A 20,414-nucleotide genomic window follows, 5' to 3' on the forward strand; every position below is an offset into this window, starting at 1 on the left:
CTCATTTGTAAGGACGCTACCTCAAAAACCTAATTTAGCCACTAAAATCACTATGATTATTTCATATTTCTGCTTCATTCGCCTTGCTCCACAGTAAGAATCAATTCACATCAAAGGGCCTAATGCCAACTTTGAGACAACACACGATATTTCTAGAACCAGTTTGAAATCAATTCGACTTTTAAAAATTATTGTTAGGTCGGTTTCGTTTCCTTTCGTTTTACATTTCTCGTTTAATTTTTCAAAAGGGCGTACAAGCAAGTGACAGTTTCTCTTTAATCACTCTCTCTTTCGATTATTGTGATGTGATTAAAAGATTTTCCTTGATATCACAATTCTGTTTGAAAGTTGAGTGTTTCGGGTATCATTTCATGCAAAGAGTTGAGTGATAAACGTGGAAACCGCTTGGTAATTAATAGAAGAGAGAAAATGTCACTTGCTTATACGCCCTTTTGAAAAATTAACCGAGATTTTAAATTGGCCCTTTTGCATATACAGAGTTGTAACGAAAAATCTCGAAATCCGCGCAATGTTGAAAACTAAATCTGCATAAGTTTGTCATAGAAACATGAATAAATAAGTCCGCATACAACACGTCACTTTGAGAAATCCCATGAAAACGATTTCATATTTTATTCTCCATCTTTTTCGATGTCCTTAGTTAATTTATGCTCTCTGATGTACGGAAAATGTTACAGTAAAAATAAAATTGCTTATAATTCTGATTTTTAAAGCAGAACAGATTTCAGCGAAGACAATTTTTTGCTTCAACATCTTCTTGCTCGGCAGGCTGATTCTTCTCGGTAAAAAGAATTTTAAGGTAGATCACATCAGGATGATCTGATTTACTCTTTTTCATTTCAGTTTCAATTTCTTTCTTGTAAGGAACTCTGAGTCAGCTGCAGGTTTGATTATATGAGATAATGATGATTTTAGATATAGTTTCATACACTTGTACAAAAAATTTGGATCGTTGAGATACAATAAAATTATAAACGGTCCAAGGTGACTTCCTTGAGGAACTCCAGAGGTAACAGGAAATGGTACTCCAATTCAAAAATGACTCGTTAAATCCCAATTTAATTAACTTGGAAATCGTTATGTGATGATTCGAAGAATAACATTCCATTTATCATGCTTTTGCATTATTGAATGTGTTTTAGCGCAACCGGGTTTATTTCCATTGTAGTTTTTATGTATAATTGTTTCTGGAAATCGAAGAGGTTGTATTGGAACATTTCGTCTGCGATCGCAGCACAAGCCAGGCAATTATCAGGTGAACTGAAGAATCGACAGCTAAATGTGCAGGAACAGAAGGTCGAGTTCCACATCGGAATAAAGTACCAGAAATTTACGGTGTCACTAAATTGTCGTTCTATTTTAAATTTACAGTGAACATTTTTGGAGATGAACGCTCGCAGCACCGTTCAATTTCCTGTTTTAGATGAAAAAATATAATTTTAATTGTAAATGGTTTAGCGAATTATTTGAACTTTTAGTTAAAATTTGATAGTAATTTTTCAACCCCAAGGATAACGCCTAAATGACCATCACCTGAATCGGCCAGTTTAAGTCGAAACTCGTTTACGTTCGGCACGACAGTAAAGACGTTGCACTTCGGTGAAAATAAAAAAAAGTGTTCTGTAAGTTGCAGAAACGTTATGTCTGCCTAGCGGTTTATGTTGAACTGCTAGGTTACATAACAGTTCACCATAAAGTGTTACGTACTGACGAGTCGAAGACGAAACATAAAGTATAGAATTATTCAACGATTTGTGTTTTAGTCTTTGTTAGTACGTAAAGCCGCCGTGAGCTAGTTTTAAATACAATACAAATAGTAAATATTTATTATAACTAGCGCATATAGCCTTTTTTAGTGATTTTTGCTACATGCCATCGGAAATATGATCACAATTTTATGACAAAATTTTCAGTTTTGTGACATAATCTCAAATAATTCAAAATTAAACTTTTCTTAAATGTTTGGTATAAACGAGTATCAAAGGGGATAATCCATAAGGCGCGTTTGCCTTTCTCGTATTTTTAAAGCTCATAGCTCAGTGATCTGTGAAAGGATTTATATAATCTAACTACCAATAGAATAGAAAATTTTTCAACTTAAACGTGTATAGCAAAAGTATTGAAGTATTTCAATAGTACACTATTGAAAAACCTGTCTCATTTAACCCATGTCAACACCAGCCAGTCAGAACGCGCTCTTAGGAAGATAACTAAATATCTGCTGCTGTACAACAAATCGTTCGAGAAAATGTTCCGAAAAGTGTTTAATATCGTTTAGTGTTTAGTGAGGTTAGTGAGTTCCACAATTTGGTCCTTTTGAAAGGCAGGAATGAATCCCGTACAGCACCCTGATAGTTTCTTTCAATGAAATTCAAATTCGAAATGATATAATCGACATTAAAATTCTGTATGCGGCTATTTATTATAGTCGTTAGGACCGCCCATTAGTGAAAAAGCTACAAATAAAATCACGTAAAAGGAAACCTCTTAACAAAAATTGGATCTGTTTGTATTCTATCGCCACTGCGAGCAGATGTATTGTGTCTTTTGCAAAGCTAGTTTCGCTTCCGACAAGAGCGATTACGTCACAGCTGCTAGTCGTTTGCATTGGTGAAAAAACAACGAAAAGAGGACAACGGGGGAGAGCATCACACAAAATCAGCCGTTCTAATGGCTCTAAAAGTTTTCTATTAGGATTTCTTCCTCGCAAATCGAAGGTAAAAATCCTCAATTTAGTGCAAATCTAGAACTGTTTGATTAGATTTGTACACTTTTCGCTGTGTGAAATTCACAGTAATCAGATCAAGTGAAGCCTTCTTTGTTTTTGCGAAAAATGTGAAAAAGGGGAATGCTTGCATAATTCATACAATTGATCAACTAATTGATATTCGGAAGTGTCAGTTGTTTTCGTATTCACGACATCCAGTTATGTCTCTGACATTACCCACCCGCCTTTTTCCTACAGGGTTCTAAATGCTGAGCATCTTTCCTGGAGTAACGAGAAAAATAATCAGAAAGTAAGAGTTCTTCTTAATGAACTCTCCTCTGGTTTCTAGAGCCAGTTTTATTTCCAAACAGCCCAACTAGTTTATCTTCTATAACAATCCTTCTACAAATTGATCTGGTTCTAACAGTTCAATGTCACATTTGTAGTGAACTGAATACTCAAATAGACTTTGATTCCGATTATTTACCAACAACTTTCGGGATTTCAAAAAAAGCAATGAATTATTCAATTAGCACTAATCGGCTCGAATACAGATCTCATACCAAAAGCAATGTGGGCCTTGCATTAATTATGGGAAATTCGGCAGTTCCAAAAGCTCAAACTAAATCTAATTCTATCATCAACAACTGCTCTTTGGTAGACATCAATATCAGCACTCTTGTGATCCTACTACGGAATCCATAGTTTAGGACTGAGCAATCATAATCTATACTTTTCTAGGGTTTTTTACAAGCCCACAGTAACCAATTTCCTCTCTCAAAGAAGAAAACCAAATACTCCTTAAATGCGTTAGATAAGGCCAAAGTCGATAGCTTTTTCAATTTTGTGAGTCCTATTGAAATCAATGCCATTATTAAAACTCAATTATTGACACAAGATGACATTACTGAGACGTATTACGATAAAATTAGGGCAATAATTTGCAAACTAAAAACAAGAAATCTTCCGAAAATGTTAAAAAAATTTATTAAATGATTTTCCGATGTTTTTGCCAACAATTTCGCAAGTGTTTTGTATACCTATTCTCAAACTTAATAAAAATCTAGCAAAAGCATTTAAATTATCTTTAGTTTGTATTATGAAATTTCATTGGTAACAACTAAGACAGCATTGATAACTTCTGATTGATTTAAAGCTCCTCTTAAATCCTTAGAAAAAAATCTTTGATCAAGACATAAGGATTTTGGTCCAATTTCCAATGGGTTGTTCTCAATGTTGAACCTGCATGGGACGATAAGCTGTTTCATCGTTTTTACTGAACTTCTCGCTTGTTGCATTAAAAAGTCACGATGCTGGAATTTCTTACCTATATTTGGGCTAGTAATATTTCTCCCGGTTTTGCATTCAAATTTCCGACTTTTTCCCGGTCACTTGCCATCCTGCGCCAATTGGCTGCCGCTTGAAAATTATTCTCAGAAGGAATTTTTAATTTATTTCTCAGTGTAGCATTCCACGAATGATGTAATATTATCACAACAGAATTTATTCTTTTTTCATAAGTATGTTATTATTAACAACATCTATCCTTCTATGATACGACAGAAATGCGTGAAATGTTAGTTGATTTTAGAAGCAACTTTGTAAATATTTCAACAAATTTTCAAAGAGTCCGCATCAGCAGCAAGTGATAGTTTCTTTTTCGAGAAAAAGTAATAAATTACCAATTTTTTTTCTTTAATCTTTCAGAACAGACTCGTTTCATACAACTCATGCTTAACTGATATAAAATTCAGAAACCTCAGGTCTGGCTAGTGGTTCAAATTTAGCTGCTATGAAACGCAATGCAGTATCTAATTAATGAGTGAATTCGAATCCTCAGGTATTCTAAGCTAAACAAATTTATAAGCTTTCAGTTGAAATTGACCGATGTTTAAATTCACTTTAAGTTTCACGTTGATCGCAAATATGCTCTAACGATGCGACAAATTGACTCTTGCTGCGGCTGCTGCTGTTGCTGATGCTAGACAAAAACAACACACAAATAGTTCAAACACTTCCATCGGCCCTCTGGCAGAACTTCCACTGGGTAGAACACATTCCTCTTTCGGATGTAACAATGACGAACAAAGCATGGCTTAACATACATCAATAGGGAATCATTCGAATAGGGACAACAAATAAAAAAAAGGCGACTGAATTGGTTCGTTTTAAGCGACAAAACTACGTATGTATTCGATTGGTTTCATTATGGCCTATTTCGTACAATGAAATATTGGAAAGCTGTTGGATGATACTGAGAGTAATACAAAAATATAACATAGACAGATGTGAAGCAGTTAACAACCATCAAACGTGCTGCGATGAGTCATTTCTAAGCAATAAACAAAATCGTGTATTGTTTTTTTTTTTTGTTTTCAATAGCTGGTCTTACATCACTATGGCATAATGCAGTTCTAACAGAAATTATGAAACCGATAAGGAAGTTATTAGTGCTGTAACAAAACTCGGATGCCAGAAATTTTGTTTCGAATGGATAACGACAAAATTGTGGTAAAATTTTACAAACGAACAAACCGCGACAAATGTGCTAAATGTATTTTGCGTTTATGCTTGTGGTGTGCCGTGTTAAATACACAATTGCTGTATTCTACGATGTACATTGCGGATACTCTATTATACACAAACACACACACGCACAAAGATGGGTTGTGTCATGGGTGGGATCGAATGGCCGTATTCTGGCAAGTGCCTACTGGTTGAACTTGCTTGTCTGGCGCGTTCATTGGTCTATATTACAAATCCTACTCGAATATGATTATATTTTCATGTCTTTTTTTTTGTTACGGTACACTTTAAGAGAGGAATATGTGGAAATAAACAATAGATGTAAAAATATTTTAATAACTTTTAGTATAATCTAGAGAATGTGCGTATTTTTTTAATGGTTTTAAATCTGTAGTCGAGCTCCATTCGCGCGTGGTTTTTTTTTGTGTAGGCAGAAGGTATAGTCTATCTTCGATAGTATTGGTTGTACCTACCTGGACCGATACCCATTTGTGGGGGACCAGGACGAAGCATGTTACCGCCTATCAATGCAGCGCCTGGAGGTCCGATGGCTAGCCCTTGCCGCATCATCGGTGGCATGAGCTGCATCTGATGATTTAGTGAAACTGGTACCTAAAATGAAAATGAGGATTTTATTTCATATGTGCTTGGCTGTGGCTAATAAACAGGTCCAAAAAGATCACAAAACTAGATTTCAGATCTACCATAGCACTCATTACTGCTGGTAATACAACAACTACTACTATACAGGACTATTGTTACAGTTACTACTACTACTACTAGACGCATACACTAAAACTGACCATTCCCATTGGTACTCCAGACCGGGATGCTGCCGCGGAAGCGGCTGCTGCATTCGCTGCTTGAAACCGCTGGATCATGGCAGCCCGATTCAGTTCTTCGATCTGCTTCTGGTGATGGTTCGCGGCTGCAGCTTGCGCATGCGCTATCACGGCTGCTTGCTGAGATGAGGGAAGAAATAGAGAACATGATTTTCCGGTAGGAGATAAAATGATCCATAGTATGTTGATAGAGTTGGTGATAATTTCTATGAACAAAATGAAAAGTTTGCCAAGCTTGAGACAAAATAAAAACTATTAAGAGCCAGTGGCGTCTTGCCTTCATGGGCACCTTGTGCACCCATCTCATATACATTCAACATAAAATTTCAAGTAACCCATGTCGTTGTGTTAGTGTCTTTTCCGTGCACATGAGTTGTTACTGCACAGATTCTAGAAAAGAAGGAATTACTCAGTCAACTCTAAGATTTGTTGTTGAGCCAAACGAGGACTCTGTAAGAACTTGTATGCACACCTTCAACAGAGGCTTTAGTTACTAATGCTTATGGCAGTTGAAAACAAATTGCTGTCTTAGTTGCAAAACAAATTGCTGCAACGTCGCAGCGGTTTTATTGATGAAGTTATTGACAGATTAGCTCGACGTGCAGAGCGCCGAATATAGAGATCCGAGAAGGTTCTGAAATTATCGGGTTTGATGAAAATAATCAAACAATGGTTAAATTTAGCTATAATTACTTTAATTCAGATGTAGTTTCTAAATGTTGGCGATTGGTTTGCGTCCCATCGTATAAACACTGAAAAGTGAGTTGACTGTTTTCCTTTTTTTATAAATATAAAAAATTAGGCACATTTAGGTCGGATTTCGGAAGTCACGCGGATGATTTTTTATGTCAGTCTACCAAGTTATGCGGTTTTCTTGTTTTGTCTTAGAAATGCATGAAACGTCGAGATCTGGTGTTATCCTAAATTTTTTCTTAAATGAACTCTTAGAAAATTGTCAATTTAAAAAAAAACTATTTGTCGAGATTACGGTCCGGAAGGCCGAGTTCCAAATACCAATCGATTCTGCTCGACGAACTGAGCAAATGTCTGTGTGTGCAAAATTAGGCATGGCATGTTTTTCAGAGATGACTGGACCGATGTTGTCCAAGCAAAGCCTTGGTATTACATTTCTGTAGTGGAATTTGACCTTCTGTTTCAACAGACTTCGCAGCCGATTCAGAGTGTACAGAACCATTGCATGGTTAGTGCTACGATTCTACTGACACTATGAATCCTTCCAGGTCGGGGCTCGAACATACGACAACTGGCTTGTAAGACCAGTGCCCTATGCATTGAACCGCCAATCCGAGACGTTGTCCAAACTGGTTGCAAATGAAAGATCTTTCCGGAAAAATTTACGCTAAAGCCTTTTTTGACTATCTCATATAGAAACGTTAAGCAATCACTGTGGAAATCGACTGCACTGTGAAAACCGAGGTAATGTATATAACGTTTTTTTTGCACTAACTTTTCTAGGAGATGTCTGGACCGATTTTCACAAACTTAAAATCAAATGAAAACTGGTCGTCAAAGGGTGAGATAAGTAAGTGTGTAAGAAACCAAAAGAATTTTACCTCAACTAAACACATAACATAAATAAATAATGAAAAAGGAACCAATCAAATAAGCCAGCCATTCCGGCGCAGTAAAGTTTGCGCGTAGGACATATCAGCAAGAGGTGCAATAAAAGTTCGTTTCGTTCCTTCTCATTTCATCCTATGCGATTTGTAGAATTTGTTATTCGATATGTAAACTGAAAATCTGTATAAAAACCCAAGAAAACTGAATAAAATTAAACATCCCTTGGAAGAGAGTTCTCGTAGTTACTACTCCGAAAATTCCTTCTTGGCAATCTGAGGATAGTTCTTCAGTTTTGAAGATTTCTAACGTTCGCTGCAATAATCAATTTAACCGTACGAAGAAATTTCTAGCGTGACTTGATACTTTTTTTCATTTGCTTCAAAGTTGAATTTGTTCCGTCTTAACTCAACAAGGTCGTTTCCTTCACACGACCGAGCTCAAGATTGGGGACAAACTTGACAAAGTGCTTACAAGTTACTATCTCATGCCTCCCCGTTTGTTTATGATGACATTTGGTCAATAGAACGGCGTCGACTGGGTGCTATCGCTTTCTGCGTTAGTAGCAGAATGAGAGGATGTGAATTGGTTTGTATGTAATAATTTATTTGAAACGCGAAAATTATTGAAAATACTTCAAATAGGTCAAGTATTTCACCTTGACGTCGTATCGCTGAAATGTATTAAAACCCCTTAAATGACTTTAAATTGTCATATTGTTTTCATGAAAACCGTCTGCGGCATTCTTTGCAATTCATAAGTTAGCATTTTGCTTACCATCCTTATATACGTCTTATAAGTAAGAACAACTTTTTGTGTATAAATAACAATTCTATTCTTATTATCGGTGTTTTATGCAGGAGCGCCTATAGAAAAAAAAACAGGTTAGACGCGGTCAATATCATACTATGTTCCAAGGATCTAATTGGCAGGTTCAGAAGACTGAAGGTTTGCAAGGTTTCGATACGGTAAGAAATGAAACATTGAATGTAAACTCGAGTATTGGTAAGATTAAAAACTCTTCTTAATCCACCTAGTGGTGTGATAATGCCTTTCTCTTCTTTCATAACAGTCTCATGAAAATGTATTTCATAATTTTATTAAATAATTTCGGATACTAATTTCGAAACTAATTGATTCAGATTGATTCGAGTAGTTCACAAAAGCATGCTTCAGTGTTTATGTCACACAGTCAGCATCATTTTTCCAAATTGCTTGACATTTGCGTTGCCTATTTGTAATCAGTTATGCTAATCTAAAAAAAAGCCTTCTTAGTCCACTTAGTGGAATTTTCATATATCTTGAAAAATCACCATAGGGGGGAGTACATGAAATTTTCGAAATCGAAAAAATTTTTGATGCCAAAAGGCTTATATGAAAATTTTTCTAAGTCCCAGAAAGTTGATTTTAACAAAAAAAAAATTTTTTTTGAGATGACACTAAATTTCGATGTTTTATGCAGTTTTAAGAGTTTCGGCATCAAAAAAATTTTCGATTTTGGAAATTTTATGTACTCCCCCCTATGGTGCTTTTTCAAGATCGAAAATTGTCAAACCTTTACCACCGGGCAGCACCCCTTAAGCATGTCCGATTTAGGTCAAATTTTGCATGAAGGCTTTTTTCGAGGTGCTTAAACTTTTGAGCACTAGAACTTAACGAAAATAGAGGTGATCCCAAAATTTTGGCACCCTTATATATATAAGAGCGGTAAAAATCATCGTGTTTTGTCGGTTACGTCACTTATGCCATCATATATCTGGAACCAAAAGTCACAACCATTTGATCTTCGAACTCGATCAATGGCCCGATAGTAGCTTTCAAACGAGCTCAAGTTTGTTAAAATCGGATCAGCCATCTCTGAGAAAATTGAGCGCGTTCAAATACAACGCTTTTTGTCGGTTACGTCACTTATACAATCATATCTCCGGAACCAAAAGTCACAGCCATTTGATCTTTGAACTTGATCAATGGTCCGATAGTAGCTTTCAAACGAGCTCAAGTTTGTTAAAATCGGATCAGCCATCTCTGAGAAAATTGAGCGCGTTCAAATACAACGCTTTTTGTCGGTTACGTCACTTATACAATCATATCTCCGGCAAGGGTGGCAAAAACTCGCTCATAAGATTTGATTTTTTCTATTCATCAGCTCACCACATGATTTACGATGCAATCCGAAAAATGATGGTAAAGATGAAAATCATCGCGAATCTAAACAAACACACTCACCTATACAGAGCACCGCTGACATCAAATTAAAAAGTGAGTACTGAGTTTGTCATCACCGTGCCGAGCTACACCGGTGAGTGTATGTTTAAACCACAGAGCTGCCAACACAACCCAGATTTTCGGTTTTGTTTTTGCTGGTACTCAAAACGAACACGAGCATTAATGTACGAAAACAAATGTCGAACCGTAGTATGATGTATACCATAAACGATTGAATTTCATGTCTCAAGCTAAACACAACTGGATACTGAACCGAATGCGTTTTCCAGCATACGAGAACATGTCCAGAGAAATGGATTGAAATGGCATCGATTCGAACATTGGCCGCCCCTGGCAACTCTGATGGGTGGGGAATACAAGCGAGACAGTGTCATAAGAATCTGATTCAATTTGTTGATGTATGTACAAACACATCAAATCACAACTCACAAATCGTCTCTCAGCGGTTCTAATATTTGATGTGCACTCAGCGCTCATCTGCTGATTGCTTGACACTACGATGTTGAGACGATGTTTTCTCTAAACAAATGGTTACCCAGTTACTCAACTCGTTCAGCGATGCTTTTGAAACCGATTTGCAGGTGAGTTGAACTCGGTGATGATGAAGTACTGAGTTGATTATTGCCAGCCCTGATCTCCGGAACCAAAAGTCACAGCCATTTGATCTTCGAACTTGATCAATGGCCCGATAGTACCTTTCAAACGAGCCCAAGTTTGTTCAAATCGGTTCAGCCATCTCTGAGAAAATTGAGCGTGTTCAAATATCTTCGAAACATTCAGTAATAGCCGTTCAACCGAGAAGGTTGTGTATAGAAGCGTACAGTTTAATAACGCTGGTTAGTTTACACGCGTTAAATACGACAACGGTTGAACTACAGGTAGAGACCTGTTGGCAGCAGCCGTTAAAACGTATAGTCGTGCTGCATAAGAGAGCCCTAGTGCTGGGCCAAGCTGGTGAAGGAAACAACAAAGGGCGTTTCCCAAGCTCTACCCAGGCCTCAATATACAGCCACAAGTGCTGAGCAGGAGAGTGCAAAGGCACATCGTAGAAGGAGAGTGCAAAGGCACATAGAAGCAGGAGAGTGCAAAGGCACACCGGTGCGAAGGCACTTCGGTGCAGAAGCATATCGGTGCGGAGCACAAGGAAGAAGGAGACAAGACAACTCGGTCTTTCCACTGCCATACAACACGCAGGTATACACCGGTGACCTGCGCTGGTTACAGCTGGCGAAGACAAAAGTAAATCGGAAATCGAGTGGTGCTTGATGTCAGGTAGCAGTAGCATCACATCCAACAATCAGCAGCCAACAAGAACATCTAGAGCAACGAGAATCTACACGGCAGTGCAACGGAGATAGACAACAATTTCAAGGTAGAAGTTTTTTCTTTTCCTTTTGATTGAGTACTGTGTAGTGTTGGTTTCATTTTTTATTTAAAGTTTGATTAAAAATTTTAATGTGATGGATGAATCCATGGACGTAAATCCTAGCATGAATCCGATACCCCCACGAACGAAAAAATATCAGGAGAGCTCTTCTGGGCCTTGGATAGTCTTTTTTAGACGTATATCAAAGCCATTAAACATTTTACAAATTAATAAAGGTTTGACATCACGATACTCTTCAATCAAAGAGATCATAAAAGTGAATAACGATAAAATTCGTGTTGTAGTAAATAATTTGAAACACGCGAATGATATTGTCTCTTCGGAACATTTCAATAAAGAGTATAGAGTTTACATACCCTCCAAAGATGTCGAAATTGACGGTGTTGTTACCGAAGCGAGTCTTTCGGTAGATGATTTACTCAAGCATGGTGTTGGTCGTTTCAAGAACTCTATGCTTGAGGGTGTGAAAATACTGGAGTGCAAACAACTGTACTCAGTAGTTCATGAAGAGGGAAAGAAAGTTTATCGCCCATCAGACTCGTTTCGAGTGACATTTGCCGGGTCTGCGTTGCCGTCCCATGTCTATGTCGATAAAATTCGCCTCCCTGTTCGGCTTTTTGTTCCAAATGTAATGAATTGTACGAACTGCAAAAAATTCGGCCACACAGCTACTTACTGTAGTAATAAACCAAAATGTATTAAGTGTGAAGGGGTTCATAAAGATAATGATTGCAACAAGGATATTGAAAAATGTATTTATTGTGGAGAAAGTCCTCATGAGGATATTTCAGTATGCACTGCATTTAAAGTACACAAAGACAAAATTAAGCTTTCATTAAAAGCACGGTCTAAGCGCACATATGCAGAAATGCTTAAAACGGTCATTGATGTCCCCCCTTTGGAAACCGAAAACGGGTTTTCAAATCTAGAGGAACCAGAGGACTCTGACTCTGACGAAAATAGTGAAGGTAATTCGTTTATCACTACCCAAGGGTCAGTTAAGAGAAAGAAGTCTTCTTCCAAATTACCAAAAAAGACACCTAAAATTTCATCTTCAAAAAAAGATCCCCGTGTTAAACAAAAAAAGTCAAAACCAAAGACTGTGCCTCCTGGTTTGTCAAATTTACAAACCAATCCAGGATCTAGCACAGAAAAAGGTAATAATCCTGTGGGCTCTATTTCACAGTCACCAACAGGATTACTGAAGTTTTCGGAAATTGTTGAATGGATTTTCTCAGCATTCAATATATCTGAACCCTTAAAGACTCTCATAATGGCATTCCTTCCAATAGCTAGAAATTTTTTGAAGCAGTTATCAGCTCAATGGCCAATTGTCTCAGGTTTTGTATCTTTTGATGGATAATTTATCACCCGCCGCAAATGATACAATCACTGTCCTGCAGTGGAATTGTCGAAGTATCATGCCAAAACTTGATTCATTTAAAATTTTATTGCATAGCCAAAAATGTGATGTATTTGCTTTATGCGAAACATGGCTTACTTCAAACATAGCTTTAAATTTTAATGATTTTAACATTATACGTCTCGATAGAGACTCTCCGTATGGTGGAGTGCTTTTGGGAATTAAGAAATGCTGTTCCTTTTATAGATTAAACATCCCTTCAACTTCTAGTATAGAAGTTGTTGCTTGCCAAATAAACATTAAAGGCAAAGATATTTGCATAGCTTCGGTTTATATTCCTCCAAAAGCACAAGTTGGACAGCGACAGCTTAATGAAATGATTGAAGCCCTTCCTGCTCCACGATTGATTCTGGGGGATTTAAATTCGCACGGAATGATGTGGGGTTCCGTTTACAATGATAGCAGATCATCTTTAATACAAAACATTTGTGACAATTTTAGCATGACGGTATTAAATATGGGTAGCATGACACGGATCCCAAGACCTCCTGCACGCCCAAGTGCATTAGATCTATCTCTTTGCTCAACATCAATTCGACTAGATTGCACCTGGAAAATATTGCCTGATTTACACGGTAGCGATCATTTACCAATCATCATCTCAATTAGCAATAGCAATTGCATTGCTACTTCAGCTAGTATTCCATATGATTTGACAAAAAATATCGACTGGGTTAAATACCAAAGTAGTATCTCTAGTATTTTGAATTCAATGGAAGAGCTCCCTCCACTTGAAGAATATGACTTCCTCATTTGTTCGATTCTGGAGGCAGCAGAACAATCCCAAACTAAACGCTTTCCTGGGCCAACGACTAACAGAAGGCCTCCCAACCCCTGGTGGGAAAAAGAGTGCTCAGAGGCTAAACTCGCAAAACAAAATGCTTGCAAGACGTTTCTAAAACGGGGAGGAGGAACTCCTCAGAATTTTGAAAAACTTATGGCTTTAGAAACCAAGTACAAGAGCATACTTCGAGCCAAAAAATGTAGCTATTGGATACATTTTGTCGAAGGTTTGTCAAAAGAAACCTCAATGAGCACTCTTTGGAACACGGCCAGACGAATGAGGAATCGTAACGTGGGCAATGAGAGTGATGAATACTCGAACCGATGGATATTTGACTTTGCTAGGAAAGTTTGCCCGGATTCTGTTCCTACGCAGAGCATTATAAGGGAATCTCCTCCAAATAATGGTTTTATTAATAACCCATTTTCAATGATGGAATTTTCTATAGCACTCTTGTCTTGTAACAATAACGCTCCTGGGTTGGACAGAATTAAATTCAACTTGGTGAAGAATCTGCCCGACCTCGCAAAAAGACGTTTGTTGGAATTGTTCAACAAGTTTCTTGAGCAAAATATTGTTCCACCTGACTGGAGACAAGTGAAAGTTATCGCCATTCAAAAGCCGGGGAAACCAGCTTCCAATCACAACTCATATAGACCCATTGCGATGTTGTCCTGCATCAGAAAATTGTTCGAAAAAATTATTCTACGACGTCTCGACACTTGGGTCGAGACGAACGGTTTGTTGTCAGATACTCAGTTTGGCTTCCGTAGAAATAAAGGGACGAATGATTGCCTTGCATTACTTTCGTCTGACATTCAAATTGCCTTCGCTCAAAAGCAACAAATGGCATCTGTATTTTTAGACATTAAAGGAGCATTTGATTCAGTTTCCATTGATGTTCTTTCAGACAAGCTCCACCAACATGGACTTCCAGCGGTTATAAATAACTATTTGCACAACCTTTTGTCAGAGAAACGCATGTATTTTTCATATGGCGATTTGGCAACATTCAGAATTAGCTACATGGGTCTCCCGCAAGGCTCATGCCTCAGTCCGCTCCTCTATAATTTTTACGTGAATGACATTGACAGCTGTCTAGTAACCCCATGTACACTAAGACAATTGGCAGATGATGGCGTGGTTTCAGTTACTGGGCCCAAAGCTATTGATCTGCATAAACCATTGCAAGATACCTTAGATAACTTGTCCGTTTGGGCTGTTCATCTTGGTATCGAATTCTCTGCGGAGAAAACAGAGTTAGTCGTCTTTTCAAGAAAGCATGATCCCGCGCAGCTTCAGCTCCATATGATGGGAAGAATGATCCAACAGGTTTTAACTTTTAAATACCTCGGGGTGTGGTTCGATTCCAAATGCACGTGGGGAGGACACATTAGGTATCTGATAACGAAATGCCAACAAAGAGTAAATTTTCTTCGAACAATAACAGGATCTTGGTGGGGTGCTCATCCGCAAGATCTAATAAAATTGTATCAAACAACGATACTTTCAGTGATGGAATATGGATGCGTTTGTTTTCGTTCCGCTGCAAACTCTCATATTATCAAACTTGAGCGAATTCAGTACCGTTGTTTGCGAATTGCCTTAGGCTGCATGCATTCAACACATACAATGAGTCTTGAAGTTCTGGCGGGAGTTCTTCCATTAAAAGATCGATTTTGGGAGCTTTCATCACGCCTGCTAATAAGATGTGAGGTGCTGAATCCCATGGTAATTAATAATTTCGAACGGCTAGTCGAGCTTCGATCTCAAACAAAATTCATGACAGTATATTTTAACCATATGTCACAGGAAATCAACCCTTCAAGATATATTCCTATCCATGTCAGCCTCCTAAATGTCCCTGACTCAACTTTATTTTTCGACACATCCATGCAGCGCGAAGTGCGTGGAATCCCGGATCATCTACGCTCGACGGAAATCCCAAAAATATTTTCAAGTAAGTTCAGGCATATTGACTCTGAGAAAATGTTTTACACGGACGGATCGCGAATTGAAGAAGCGACAGGGTTTGGTATGTTCAACAATAATGTTTCGGCCTCATTTAGGCTTCAAGAACCTGCATCTGTTTATATAGCAGAGCTAGCAGCAGTTCATTATAGTTTGAGTGTAATCGTCACATTATCTCCAAACCATTATTTCCTCTTCACAGATAGTCTGAGTGCAATTGAAGCCATTCGCTCAAACATGACTGGCAAGACTGAACCGTTTTTCCTGGGCAAAATAAAACAGTGCCTGAACGACATATTGAACAATAATTATCTAATCACTATAGTCTGGGTCCCGGCTCATTGCTCCATTCCTGGCAATGAAAGAGCCGATATTTTAGCCAAACGTGGTGCTATTGAGGGTGAAATTTATGAGCGACCGATTGCTTTCAACGAATTCTATAGCTCGTCTCGCCAAAGAACACTTGCCAGCTGGCAAGCTTCTTGGGATAGAGATGATCTGGGTCGGTGGATGCACTCAATTATTCCGAATATATCGACAAAGGCATGGTTCAGGGGACTGGATGTGAGTAGGGATTTCATTCGTGTGATGTCCAGACTCATGTCCAATCACTACACGTTAGATGCACATCTCCTTCGAATTGGGCTCTCCGAGACTAATCATTGTGCTTGCGGAGAAGGTTATCGGGATATTGATCATGTCGTTTGGACATGCGTGGAGTATCGTGATGTCAGATCTCAACTAATAAATTCTTTGCGTACCCAAGGTAGACTATCCAATATCCCAGTTCGAGACATTCTTGCTTGTCGTGACCTTTCATGCATGAAACTTATTTATCATTTCATAAAGAAAATTGGAGTTTCAATTTAATAAAGGCCCCTTTTAAGACTTAGCTCTGATCCCAGCTGCGTCCATGAGTTCATCCAATAGCTAAATTAGAATAAAAATTATGTAATGATACAAACAAACTCGAAACGGTTTATGAAATTATCAACAAAATGTCAAAAAAAAACAGCTTATTTTATAATTTATAGAAGGTAATCGTTTGGTTCAAATAATATTTCCGAGTAGATTTCATAATTAATGACGAGTTACCTAAGATGATATTTAAGCTATAAGAGAATATGTTTTAATAAATTCAAAACGTTGTGACTATGTTAGAATTAAATTAGGATAAGAATATTATGTAAAAGTGATGCTACGGCGAAGAAAAACTTATGTAAACTGCCTTAAGAAATAAACGTATTTATGAAAAAAAAATAGCTTCGAAAAGTGCACACACATACACACACACATACATACACACACAGACATTTTCCGATCTCGACGAACTGAGTCGAATGGTATATAACACTATGGGTCTCCGAGGCTCCGTTCGAAAGTCGGTTTTTCCAGCAATTCTAATACCTTTCTATAGAGAAAGGCAAAAATGATAGATTAGATCATACAAAACTGAAGAACATAAACTAAATACGCTTGATTACTTGCCAATTGCAAAGGATCGAAAGTGTTTCTGTAATGTTTGAATCCATTTGATGCAAACATTTCATTTAGGCGGGGCTGGTCGATGGAACAAAAAACTTGGAACATGATTTGCTCTGTATACGAAATGGGTCATCGGGATTCGATTGAGTCAACACCTCCCTGAGTCCTGGACTAAAGTGTTGACTCTCTGAGTCATGTAAACCGCTGTCAGACAGTGGGGCTAAGGATAGGTAAAACAAGCACCTTTATTCAAATGAATTTTTTCATTGTTCCATACAAAACTCCCGAATTTCGTTTGGATCTGACTTTCGGTTCCTGAGTTATGGGGTGAAATGTGCAAAAATGTGTACTAATCCTTCTCAGAGATGGCTGGATCGATTTCTACAAACTTAGATTCAAATTAATTTACAAAGCTTCTAAATTTTACTTGGATCCAACCTCCGGTTCCGGAATTATAGGGTAAAGTATATTAATTTTTTTATATCATCACTTGAAGTGGTCAAACAAAAAAATGTTGAAATCGGCCTCAAAACTACTCCAATCGGTAATCATTATCAGTAGACGGCCAAAAAACCGATTCCGGTAATTGTTTCAAGAATCTTTAGAAAATTTATTTTGAAGAATACCATAGTATTATAAATAATGGTATGATTGATATGAGAAAGGCATCATTACACCACTAGGTGGATTACAGCGGGTTTAAAATTTATAATTACTTTCTGAGTTATTCATACTTTTAAGTAAAAAAATGCATTTTTTGGACAATATCAGTCACAATTGTCCTTGTAAACAAAATATGTTTTTTTTAACATTTTTTATGGTAATAGCTATCCAACAAGTCATAGATTGTTTAAATCCGTCCATTTTTAACGAAGATGTCGGTATTTCTGTGTAAGCGACTTTCCCCCCTATTCCAGTGCACAGTGGTCCCAATTACACCAAAACGCGTTTTTTTTGTTTGCGTTGTTTTTGGTGCCTAAAAGCCTTCAGAAGAATATTTGATTGGAATTGTCCCCTTCTCTTGGTATAATTAAAATTGTCAGTAATTAACCTACAACTGAAGGTAAAGTTATAAGTGGTCTATATTGCGGGATAGAGAATTCATTTCTTCAGAACACTCCTCAGTGCATTCCATAAGATTAAAAATATTGATATACACTTGTTGGTGATACTTTTGAAACTCAAATTGTTGCACCAGAAGGGAAGGATAAAAGGAACATGGAAGGACATTGTAAAGTGGGGAAACAACACCAAACATTAAGAAACAAATCGTGCTGCATCCCCGAAAGGATGTTGAATGATCTTCAGGTGCCAAAATCCACATCTAATAAAACCTCCAACTCTCGAGAGGATTCAGAGATTTTACAAAAGTGACATCATTCTGCATTCCCGGAAGAATGCAGCACGATTCGCAATTTTAATGAACAGAAGTAATTTCGGCACCCCAAGCTCAATACAGAACGGATTCATTCACTCCAAGAATACCAATAGAATAACCATTTAATTTTAGTTCCACATACACAGACTCAACTAAGTATGAAGAACCAAAAACCCGGCTACGTAGTTGCGTCAATGCGGGACAGTTACATATCAGATGAATCACCTTGACTTGCGAATTTCCCGTTTTAGTAGCTTATTACGACTCAAAAAAGGAAGTTGACATTGAAGGTAATTTTTTTTCCATTGGTGGCTGAGCAGTCGGGTCTAATAGTACGAGCATAAGCCATCTGCGACAAAATTGAGCGGAGAAAGAAAAGCACGTTTTGTTGGCTATGTGACATACCATTATATCTCCAGAATCAGAAGTGTCATCCATTTGAACTTCGAACTTGATCGTTGACTTGATTGTTGAAATCGGTTTAGGAACGAGTCCGTAATTTTTCCTCACGACAACACTCGGTCGCGACTTCCTCAGCAACATAAACTGCCCGGAATCGGGGACCATATCGAACAGACTTTGTTTAAATAGTAAATAATTATTCGATCCAACAAAGACGGAGATATTTTTGGTAGGTTTTGTACATTCAATGTGCTAGAAAGCTGCGTTCCGTTTGTTCAGTAAGTTTTCATTGATTGACATGCGTTAAATAGAAGAAAGTCGACCGACTTGGCTCAATGGCTTTTTCTTCAGTTTTGAAATAAAACAATTTTGAAAATGAGTATCAGAAAATATGATTTTAAGGATTTGATCACAATTTGAATGTTGCAAAAATGTTCCATAAATGAAGATCTTGAAATGCACAATCGGGCATATAGACTATAGGCCTTAGGCCACTGCTCATGAAAAGAAAGAGATAAGAACAGCAACAGCCCTGAAATGTGCCTTTTTGGACAAAACCGTAAAAAATCCTCAGCACCAAGATCAGTGAAAAAACGTCAATTGTAGAAATCAATTTCGCGTCAAAAAAGTTTTTTTTCATTTTTACTTGCTTGATATTATACATCATTATTTCGGATATAACTTTCAGCAAAAATATGAATTTGTCAGCAAATACCACCCTAATAATTTTCTTCTTTACATTCTTTGACATTGTTCAAAATTTCATGCATTGAAACAACTATAAATTCAATTGTGATAGTTGTGACCCAAGACACCCACCCTACTATGTCAAAAAAATAAGTTCAATTATGTATAAATTACAAAAGAATCTGTTTACCGAAAATCACAATTCAGGTAAAGAATTATACTAGAGAATTACCGCAATCTCGTACACGAAGATCACGACAGTTAGAGTGAGATTTGCTGTCTCTGTTCGATAGATGGTTCTTCAGGGTAAGATGAAAATAGGTGCATTCGCTCCGAGTTTTCGCGTCGCTATAATAGCACTAGTATTGAAAAATTATTGAACCTTTTCCTCGGTGGTACTGCTTCTTAGAACCAAAGCAAACATATTGTATTCGATTTGATTGCAATTCGTTGATTGAAAGTCGAGTAATTTAGTAAGACACTGTTCATTCGTCCGTTGAACTCCGGAACATTGTTCAGTGTATTGAAATCATATCTCAACATAGAATAGAACAAAAATGTGTTGATTTTATAAGTGCTTTTATCATGAGCAGCCGTTTTGGCGCTATCGTATGGGAAAAAGGAACCAATAAAAATGATCAGCTTAACTTATTCAATTTAATTATTCAACTGACTTTAACACATTAGAATCAAAAGCTAACTAAGTAGAAATCCATTACGGCCCAATACCCATGCAACACATGAAGATACTTCTATTCTGGCCAAAATAAGTTAGTTTTCTTTGAATTCTCTTCAACCAAGAATTCAATTACCGAATTTGTTTTTTGTGCGATTGAATATTTTAGTTTTTTTTCTTCAAGCGAGTATCGGTTCCAAGTTACCAAACAATCAAAGTGATGTAAAAAATTGAATTAACAAATACCATAACACAAAAATACAGCAAAATTCTAGACTAAAAACGAAATCTACTGAAATAGGAAATGAAAAAAACAATACA

At 37.3% G+C, this 20,414-nt stretch overlaps 1 protein-coding gene across 1 annotated transcript in view; it reads right to left on the bottom strand.

The window, feature by feature from the left end:
- The window catches only part of LOC131430412 (BUB3-interacting and GLEBS motif-containing protein ZNF207), a 56,592-nt gene that overhangs the window by 34,581 nt on the left and 1,597 nt on the right, over positions 1-20,414 (bottom strand). The window contains exons 5-6 of the mRNA XM_058595398.1: positions 6,058-6,216; positions 5,728-5,866 (exon numbers count right to left, since the gene is read on the bottom strand). Of these exons, the coding sequence (XP_058451381.1) occupies positions 5,728-5,866; positions 6,058-6,216 (298 nt within the window). The remainder of the gene's footprint in view (positions 1-5,727; positions 5,867-6,057; positions 6,217-20,414) is intronic.

Source organism: Malaya genurostris, chromosome 2 (assembly GCF_030247185.1).
Source record: "Malaya genurostris strain Urasoe2022 chromosome 2, Malgen_1.1, whole genome shotgun sequence".
Lineage (NCBI taxonomy): Eukaryota > Metazoa > Arthropoda > Insecta > Diptera > Culicidae > Malaya > Malaya genurostris.